Source organism: Serinus canaria, chromosome 2 (genome assembly GCF_022539315.1).
Source record: "Serinus canaria isolate serCan28SL12 chromosome 2, serCan2020, whole genome shotgun sequence".
Lineage (NCBI taxonomy): Eukaryota > Metazoa > Chordata > Aves > Passeriformes > Fringillidae > Serinus > Serinus canaria.
In genome coordinates this window covers 959,726-968,726 of record NC_066315.1, presented here as the reverse complement: position 1 = coordinate 968,726, position 9,001 = coordinate 959,726, and the positions used below count along the sequence as shown (strand labels likewise).

The 9,001-nt window shown below is 68.5% G+C and overlaps 1 protein-coding gene across 2 annotated transcripts; it reads right to left on the bottom strand.

Annotated features, from left to right (window-relative positions):
* Window positions 1–240: 240 nt before the first annotated feature.
* Window positions 241–5,459, bottom strand: LOC103813024 (uncharacterized). 2 transcript variants are annotated; one of them, XM_050971641.1, is made up of 4 exons: window positions 5,360–5,459; window positions 3,312–3,710; window positions 2,101–2,301; window positions 241–1,679 (listed from the first exon to the last, which is right to left on the bottom strand). In XM_050971641.1, the coding sequence occupies exons 2-4, from the start codon at window positions 3,697–3,699 to the stop codon at window positions 649–651; spliced, it is 1,620 nt and encodes a 539-aa protein (XP_050827598.1). In that variant the 5' UTR covers window positions 3,700–3,710; window positions 5,360–5,459; the 3' UTR covers window positions 241–648. The 2 variants fall into 2 exon arrangements, with proteins under 2 accessions (XP_050827598.1, XP_050827597.1); XM_050971640.1 differs by lacking the exon at window positions 5,360–5,459 and having other exon boundaries at window positions 3,312–4,266.
* Window positions 5,460–9,001: the final 3,542 nt, after the last annotated feature.

Sequence of the window (9,001 nt, the reverse complement as noted above, 5' to 3'; positions counted from 1 at the left end):
CCCCCCACGATGTGCATGCCCTCACCCCTCTCCAGGTCTGCAGAGCTGCTGGTTCCAAGCCTGGACAGTAGAGCTCCCGTTCCCCAGCCCTGATCCCAGGGTACGGGGCTGCCCCAGAGGAATGAGGTGAAGCTCATTTGTCCCATGGCCTTGTCCCCATCCAGGGCTGCAGAGCCATGGGACAAACGACCCCACCCCGGCCAAGCTCCCACCTCCACAGAGATATCACACACAAAACCATAATTTCTGGGTTTTTTTGGAGGCGTTTTTTTTTTTAACAGAAGTTTCATGGTTATATGCAAATTAGGTCATTAAATGATTTGCATAAAATGTTCGCACGTCAGCGACTAAGTGTTTCTAACTCCCACCCCCCGACAGGTAGTAAATCCTACTGGACTAGCGCCGTCAGGCCGCGCTGTCACTCGTGTCCCCCGCGGGCACGGCGGCGTCACCTCGGGGCGCTCCCGTGCCTCAGACCCGCGGGGACCTGCCCGGAGCGCTCCGAGCCCGCTGCGGCAGCGCCGGCCGCCCGCGCCCTCTGTCCCTTCCGCGGGGATCCATCCGGGTGCCGCCCGCGTCACCGCACGCCGTCCCCCCGGGGCGGCCGCGGGCACTCCGTGTCCGTGGCGGAGCGGCTCCCGCCCGTCCCTAGCTGTTGGTGAGGAAGAGGCGTCTGTGTCGGGAAGCGGAGCCGCGCGGCCGCCCGCGGCGCCGGCCCCGGCCGCGGTTGCCGAAGGGGCTCCGGCTGGGCACGGCGGTGTCTGCCCAGCCGGCGCTCCCGGCCGGCGGCTCGGGGAAGGCGGGCTCGGCTTTGGGCTGCTCGAGGAGCGGGCTGGGGTCGCGGCGGGGCTCGGGGGGCGGCGGGGCCGGGCTCTGGCGGGCGCCGGCGCGCTCCTGGCGCAGGTAGCGCAGCTCGTCGCGGATGTCCGTGAGGACGCCGAGCAGGCGGAACTGCAGCTCCCGGTCGCGCGCCCGCTCCTCGCGCTGGGTGGCCCGTTCCTCCTGCCACATGGCCAGCTCCTGGTGGTACAGCTGGTCCCACTGCTCCTCCAGGTCGAGCAGGTGATGGATGCTAGTCCTCCAGCTCTCGCGGCGGTCCTCGCGCAGGCGGGAGCAGCCCAGCCCACGGGCGGGGCCGGCGGCGGCCGGGGCGTCTCCGGGCGGGGAGGCGGAGGAGGGCAGCGACTCCTCGGTCAGGGCGCCGTGCAGCGGGGAGCGGGCCGGGGGCTCCTCCTCCGCCGGAGCCTTCTCCCAGGTGGGTCCCATCAGTACCCTGGGCAAGGCGCCCATCTCCGGGCCCGGGCCGCCCGCCTGCTCCTCGGGATGCGCTGAGTCGAGCCCGCGGCCCAAGGCGGGCAGGTCGGACACGCCCTCGTGCCCCCAGTCCGAGTGAGCGTCCGCGGGGTTGAGGGAGTCCTCGGGCAGGGAAGTGACGGAGCCCTGGGAGCTGCACCGGCGGATCAGCATGGCCTGGCGGGACAGTTTCATGTCCTCCTCTGCTGACATGGGGGCCTCGGGCCCCGGCTGCATCCCCGCGGCCCCACCGTGGCCCCTCTCCACCTCCCGGCCTTCCCGTTCCTCCTCCTCCGACATGGAGGCGTATGAGACCAGGGACTCGTTTCGCAGGGATGGGGAGATGGCCGACGCGTCTGGAGTGCGCAGCTCCGGTCCCGACTCGGCTGGGAGAGAAGAGAAACCTCTGGTGAGCCACAGCACTGCCCTGGCCCCAGGCCCTCCCCAGCACGTGAGTCCCAGTGGATCTCCATCCTGACCCAAGGGATCTCCATCGTGACCCAGGGGATCTCCATCCTCATCCAGATCTCCATCCTGAGTCAGAGGATCTCCATCCTGACCCCACTCCCAGCAGATCCCATTCAGAACCCCACTGCCACTACATCTTCACCCAAACCTGCTGCCAGAGGATGTCCATCCAGATCCCACACTTCCCAGCAGATATCCATCCTGACCCAGTGGATCTCCATCCACACCCTCCTCCCAGTATTTCTCCATCCAAACCCCACTCCCAGTGGATCTCCACCCAGACCCAGCCCATCTCCACCCCACCCTGCTCCCAGCACGCCGTGCTGGCTCCCGCCGTACCGGAGCCGCCCTGCCCCTCTCCTCGGTACTCGCAGCCGCCGGCGGGGTCGGGGCTCTGTCCCGGCAGGCGCGGTGCGGCCGAGCCCTCCACGTCGGGCAGGGCCGAGGGCTGCCCGTTGGTGTCGATGTAGATGCTGGGGTGGCTGACGCCGGGCTGCAGGTGCATGAAGGGCTGCTTGGACGCGCCGGGGAAGAACAGATCTGTGGGACACGGAGGATGCGGCCTCAGCTGGCAGGGACACGGCGGCCCCAAGGCACAGATGCTTCCGCCAGGTGATCCCACACCATCGCTCAGCCTCACCTGCCCCAGCGCCATCCTGAGCCCCCTGGGGGCTGATAGCCCCCAGTGCCAGAGAGTCATGGGGTTGGGAATAACCTGAGCTGGGAGGGACCCACAGGGTTCCTTGATCCAGCTCCTGGACTTGCAGAGACACCCAAAAATCCCAGCCTGTGCATCCCTGAGAGTGCTGTCCAAACCCTCCTGGAGCTCTGGCAGGGCTGGAGCTGTGACCACTCCCTGGGGAGCCTGGGCAGTGCCCAGCACCCTCTGGGGGAAGAACCTTTCCCTGATTTCTAGCCTGACCCTCCCATGGCACAACTTCATGCCATTACACAGGATTTCTTCCTTCAGCCTAAAGCCCTGTGCTTGGCACATGACAGCCGAGTCTGGGCCACATGGATGCAGACTATGTGAAACCAGTGAAGCCACTGAAAGCATCAAATTAAAAAAAGAAGAAAGAAAAAAAAAAGACCCACTCCTGCAGAGCTTGAGGTGTTCCTATGAATACTGTTGATCTGGCATAGTTTTCCCAGAGAAGCTGTGGCTGCCCCTGGATCTCTGGAAGTGTCCAATGCCAGGCTGAATGGGGCTTGGAGCACCCTGGGATAGTGGAAGGTGCCCCTGCCCATGGCACAGGGTGGAACAGGATGAGCTTTAAGGTCCCTTCCAACTCAAACCACTCTGGGATTTCTACGACACACTGATCCCAGGTTATTTCTAATCCCAGCACACCCAGTTCCCTATCCTGGTGGCTGGCACTGGGGTACAACAGGACCATGACTGTGGTGGATGCTGCAACCCCAAGGCAAACCCCAGAGTCTCTTTCCACAACGCACAACAGCCAGCTGAGAACATCAGCGTGGCCAGACATCCCTCGGGGAGCGCAGCCAGCGCTCCAGCCACCCACTCCCCGCAGAACCACCCCACCCACCTGGGTCCAGGATGATCTCGGGCTCCGAGTCGTGGCTGGCCTGCAGGAAGGTGGAAGCCACCATCTTCTCCAGGGGCGTGAGGCGCGGCTTGTGGAGCGACCCCCCGGCGCGGTTCATGGGCAGGTGCTTCTTGGAGGTGATTTTCTTCTTGACGTCCAGCCGCAGGTCGCGCCACTTGTGCTTGAGGTCGTCGATGGAGCGCTCGGTGTAGCCCAGGAAGTTGACGCGGCTTTGGATTTGAGTCCAGAGCTGCTTCCGCCGCACGGGGTGAGCCCGCAGGGCCTCGGACCCGTACAGGGCGCTGAAATGCCGGACCACATTCCAGACCAGCGTCTCGGTCTCGTCATTGGAGAAGTTGGCCTTCCTCTTCCGGCCAGACGCTGGCATCGCCTGCGAGGCTGCGGCAGAGGTGGAAGGGGCACAATTGAACCTCGGTCCCCACTCCTCTCTGTCGGCTCCTGGGGGGAACATGGGGCTGCGGGAGCCCGAGGGAGCCGCGGAGGAGGGAGCCGAAGCAAGAGCCCCGGAGGCATCCATGGCAGGGGAGGCTTGGGCCGGGGAGGATCTAAAGAGCCGCTTCGGCACAGCACGCGGCACGGGCGCACCGCATCGCCTCGCCCGGCTCGAGGGCACCTGGGAGGGGAGAAAAGGAAAGGGCAGCGGTGGCTGGTGGCAGCACGGGGGGACGGCGAGGGCCCCCCGGCTCTCTCCAGCCAGAGGCACCCGGGAGCCCCCAGGCAGGTGCCACGGTGAGGGGTTGTGGTGAGAGCCTCGGGCACGGCACCTGCCGTGGGGCCACAGAGCTGCCTCACAGGGTGCCTCAGAGCACCTCAGGGCCGGGCTGAGGGTGATGGGGACACCTCAAGGCCACGGCAAGGGGCTCACGGCAATGCTAACCATGATGGGGAAAGTCTTGGGCATGGTGAGCACTTCAGGTTCCCAGCCAGGGCCTTGGGACCACAGCACTGACCAAGACCTGAGGGACAGGTCCAGGGGCCTTGGCCACAGTGAGCACTTCAAGGCCATGGTGAAGACTTTGGCCAAGAAGCAGGCCTTGGCAAGGGTCTTGGCCATGGTGGGAGCACCACGAGCCCAGTGAGCACCTCGAGCTCCCACTGAGGATCTTGTAGTCATGCTGAACCTCATGGCCACAGTGAGAGCCCCAAGGCCATGGCAAAGGCATCACAGAAGGCCCTGGCCATGGTGAGCAGGTGAAGCTTGCAGGGAGCACCCTGGCACCAGGACAAGGACCAGGGCTATGGCAAGTGTTGCAAGGCCATGGTGAAGACCTTGGCCATGATGAACACCTGAAGAGCCCAGTGAGGAGCTCAGAGCCACAGAAAAGACCTTGACTATGGTGAACACCCCAAGCTCCCAGCGAGGACCTCACGGACACAGCAAAGACCTTGGCCACGGTGCACACCTGGAGCTCCCAGTGACCGTCCTGGGGCCACCGCAAAGACCTTGGCCGTGGTAAACACCGTGGCCACAGTGAACACCCCAAACTCCTTCTGAGGAACTTGGGACCACATCAGAAACCCTGGCTGTAGCGAGTGCTCTAAGGTCACGAAGAAGCCCTTGGCCATGGCGCACACCTGGACCAGGTGTGCACACCTCAAGCTCCCACGAGGACCAGGGGACCGCAGCAAAGACCACCGTGGCCACCCCGACCTCCCATCGCGCTCTCGACCCCCAGCGAACCCCAGGAGCAGCGCAGCAGCCCCGCGCAGAGCCCGCGGCCCCGCGGTGCCTCCGCCGGCCCTGCCGTGCCCCGAGCCCCCTCCCCATCCCCGGGGCCCCCCGGCAGCGCCCGCACCCGCGGCCTCGGGGCGCCCGCTGCGGAGCCCGGGGGGGCTGCGCGCTGCCCTCCCCCGGCTTTGTTCGCGCTGCTCACACCGGGGACAAAGCGGCCGGGCCGGGGCCTGCCCCGCGGATCCCCCCCCCCATTCGGGATCCCACCGCGGGCGGCTGCGCGGGGCAGGCAACGGCAGCGGCCCCGCGGCTGCCCCCGGCCCGCCGGCCCCCCCGGCCCCGGGGCAGCGCTTACCTGCGCCGGGACGGGCGTGCGGGGCGCGGGGGGCGCGGAGCGGGGCCCCGGCGGCGGCGGGAGGGGGGGCTCAGGTCCGGCGGCGGGTAATGGCTCCCGCCTCGGCGGAACTCGCCTTCATTTCCTCCGAGCGCCGGCGCGGGCCCTGCGCGACACCGCGGCCGCGGGCCCCCCCTGGCGGCACCGCCGCGAACCGGCGGGGGCGGGACCGCGCGCGGGGACAGCCCCGGGAGGGGACAGCGCACCGGGACCGGACAGCGCACCGGGACCGGACAGCCCGGGGAGGGGACAGCGCACCGGGACCGGACAGCGCACCGGGACCGGACAGCCCGGGGAGGGGACAGCGCACCGGGACCGGACAGCGCACCGGGACCGGACAACCCCGGGAGGGGACAGCTCACCGGGACCGGACAGCCCCGGGAGGGGACAGCGAAACGGGAGGGGACAGTGCACCGGGACCGGACAGCCCCGGGAGGGGACAACGAAACAGGAGGGGACAGTGCACCGGGAGGGGACAGCACAGTGGGACAGCACAGTGGGACCGGACAGCCCCGGGAGGGGACAGCACACCGGGACAGCACAGCCGGACCGGACAGCCCACCGGCACATCTCTGCTGGAGAGGACATCCCCACGGAAGAGGACAGCCCACTGGGAGGAGAAAGCCCACCGGGACCGGACAGCTCAACGGTAGGGACATCACACCGGCACCGGATATCACACCGGGACAGGACATCTCATAGGGACGGGACATCCCTGCATTCCACCCGAGGGGACAGCGGGTACCCACTGCGTGGGGGTCCCCGGGGTGATACATCCCTGTAGCCCACTCCCGAGGGTGCCGCAGGTACCCCTGTGGGGCTGTGTCCCCGTGGGGATCTCGCCATGTCCCCATCCCTGCACCCCCGGGAAGATGAATCCCACGAGAGTCCCACCCCCGTGCACCCCATGTTCCCCATTATGGGGTGTCCCCGTGGAGATGCCCAGTGCAGGAGCCCCTGTGTCACCCCCCGCTTCCCAGCTGTGGTTGTGCATCCCTGTGGGGGTCCCGCCTGCTGCACCCCCCTCCCCTGGGAGGAGCTTCATGCCCATCCATGACCCTGTATCCGTGTGGGGATCCCCCTGTGGCCTCCATCCCTGTATCCCCTGGGTCTGTGGGGACACCTCTGTCCCTGCCTGGTGGACTCCAGCTGACCCTAACCCTCTGCAAACATGCAGAGAATCATCCCCGTACCCAGTGTCACCTCAGGGACCCCCCTGTGGGGGACAGGGTGCACAGTGCACAGGGGGGGCTCTGCAGGGGACCCCAGGGTGCCACCAAGGTGCCACAGCCAGGACGGTGATCAGCCAGGTCCTCACTGCCCGCAGGTGTTGCCATGGCCCTGGTACCCTGGTGGGGATGGCACAGCTCAGGGGGGCTGTGGGGGCCACGGTGTCCCCAGGAGGGGAAGGGGGGTTTGGGGTGACCCCGCTGCTCCAGAAAGCCCCGCGGAGCTCTGCCCCACTCACAGCAGATGTGACAGCAGAATAAAACCACCCGTGCTTCGCTTTGCTGAATTCCAACTTTTTAATGCCTGTAACAATGCTCCGGGCACCACGTGGTGACAGCAGCTGGAGGCACCCGATTTCCCCATGGGAAGGAGCTGCCGTCCCCAGCATGGGGACACCCCAGCAGCACCCACAAACCCCCATGGCAGTCACAACTACCCCACTCAGGGCAAATCCCCGCTGGCAGCAGCTCCACATCCTTTCCTGCTGGCTGCAGCAGCCACTCCCTGGGAGAAGGTTCTGGCAGCAGCTTTGTGTCCCCAGCACTGCCACTGCAAACCCCACGGCACAACTGCGGGAAACAGCGGCTAGGCCAGGCCCCGATGAGCACCGGCCCCTCTCACGGGCACGGGCGACCGCCCGGTCACTGCTGGGGAGGGCTGTCCCCGAGGAAGGCTCGCCCTGCGCCAGCTGACACCATGTGCACCGCGTCCTCCAGCTCGTAGAAGGCCTGGAAGAGATCCGGCGAGGTGGCCTGGCACTCCAGGTACCGCCGCAGCGTGGCCAGGCTCCTCCAGACCTCCCGTTCCGAGGGGCAGGGCGGCACGGCCGCCAGCTCGCCCGCGTCCTCGCCCTCCGCCATGCCCTCGTCCCCGTCCGCCTCCGCCGGGTCCCCGTCACGCTCCGGCCGCTCCCGGCCGAGCAGGCCGGAGGCCGAGGTGAGGGACACGGCCTCGGTGCCGGCGTAGGGAGTGAAGCCGGCGGCGCGGAAGCAGCCGGCGATGAGCCCCGGGTGAACGTCGCCCCAGGCTTGCGCCAGCATGTGCAGCACATCCAGCAGGCTGGGCTGCCCCGCGCCGCGCTCCGCCGGCAGCCACCGCAGCAAACGGCGCCGGTAGTGGCTCTTGAGGTCGCCGGCGATGCCGCGGTCCAGGGGCTGCGCCAGGGCGGTGGCCGGCGGGACGAAGACCATCCTGACGTTGGACAGCTGGAGGTAGGGGTGCGCCTCGTGCTTGGCCAGGAGGAGGAGGACGCTCTTGCCCCGCCGCCGCATCCCCTCGTTGAACTCCCGCAGCCACTCGGTGAAGAGCGGGGCGCTCAGACCGCCCGGGCCACCGGCGCGGTAGCTCCACGGCATCTGCTCCAGGTTGACGCCCCGCAGGCAGCGCGGCCGGGGGCTGTCCCCCACCGCCCGCAGCGGCACCTTCTCCGAGCCGCTGGCGTTGGCGCACAGCAGCAGCGTCAGCCGCTCGCCGGGGCTCTCGCCCTTGCCGGGGGGGCCGGCCGGCAGCGGCACCGCCGTCTCCCCGCAGGCGAAGATCTCGGCGGGCGCGTAGCTGCGGAGGAGCGCGGGCAGCACCGTGCCGGCCCAGTGCTCCGCTGTGGGCTGCTCCGCGTCCCCTTTCTCCGCCGGAGGCTTCTTGCCGGCGAGGCCGTGGCGAGCGCCCAGGCGAGCCAGCCAGCCGCCGCTGGGCTCGGGATCGGGCCGGGCCGGGTGCCTGGCCCTGAGCTGCAGCAGCGGGCGGCCCACGGGCAGGTCGGCAGCGTGGGTACCCTCCACCCAGCGCAGCAGCGCGGCCTCCAGCGCCGCGTCCTTCCCCTCCCGCTTGCGCTTGCGCTCGGGGTCGCCGTTGCGGTGCCACTCGCTCAGGATGCGCTCCTTGTTCTTGATGATGCGGCAGATCTGGGGCTGCGACACCCCGAAGCGCTTGGCCAGCTCGCTCTGCGACACCTTGGGGCCCTCCAGCATCTCCAGCACGCGCACCTTCTCGGTCAGCGACAGCTCCTTCCGCTCCTTCCGCGGCGCCGCCGTGGCTCCCTCCGCCGTGCCTGGGGAGCGCCCGGTGCAGGGGCCCGGGCGGTGGGGGCTGCCGGTGGCCCCCAGCCCCGCCGGCTCGGCGAGGCCTCTCCCGCAGCGGCCGCAGGCGTAGCCGAGCTCCGTGCCGCGCCCCAGCCGGTGCCGCACCAGGTCCGGCTTCTGCCCGATGCCTCGGCCACACTCGGCACAATCCAGCGGCGGCTCCCCGGGCCGGCAGCCGCGCCTCTCGAAGGCGGGGGGCGCGGCGATGAACGCCCCGTTACCGGCACCGGGATTCGGCTCCGGCTCGAGGACGCCGCAGTAGCTGCAGCCCCGTTCCCGCAGCGGGACGAGGAAG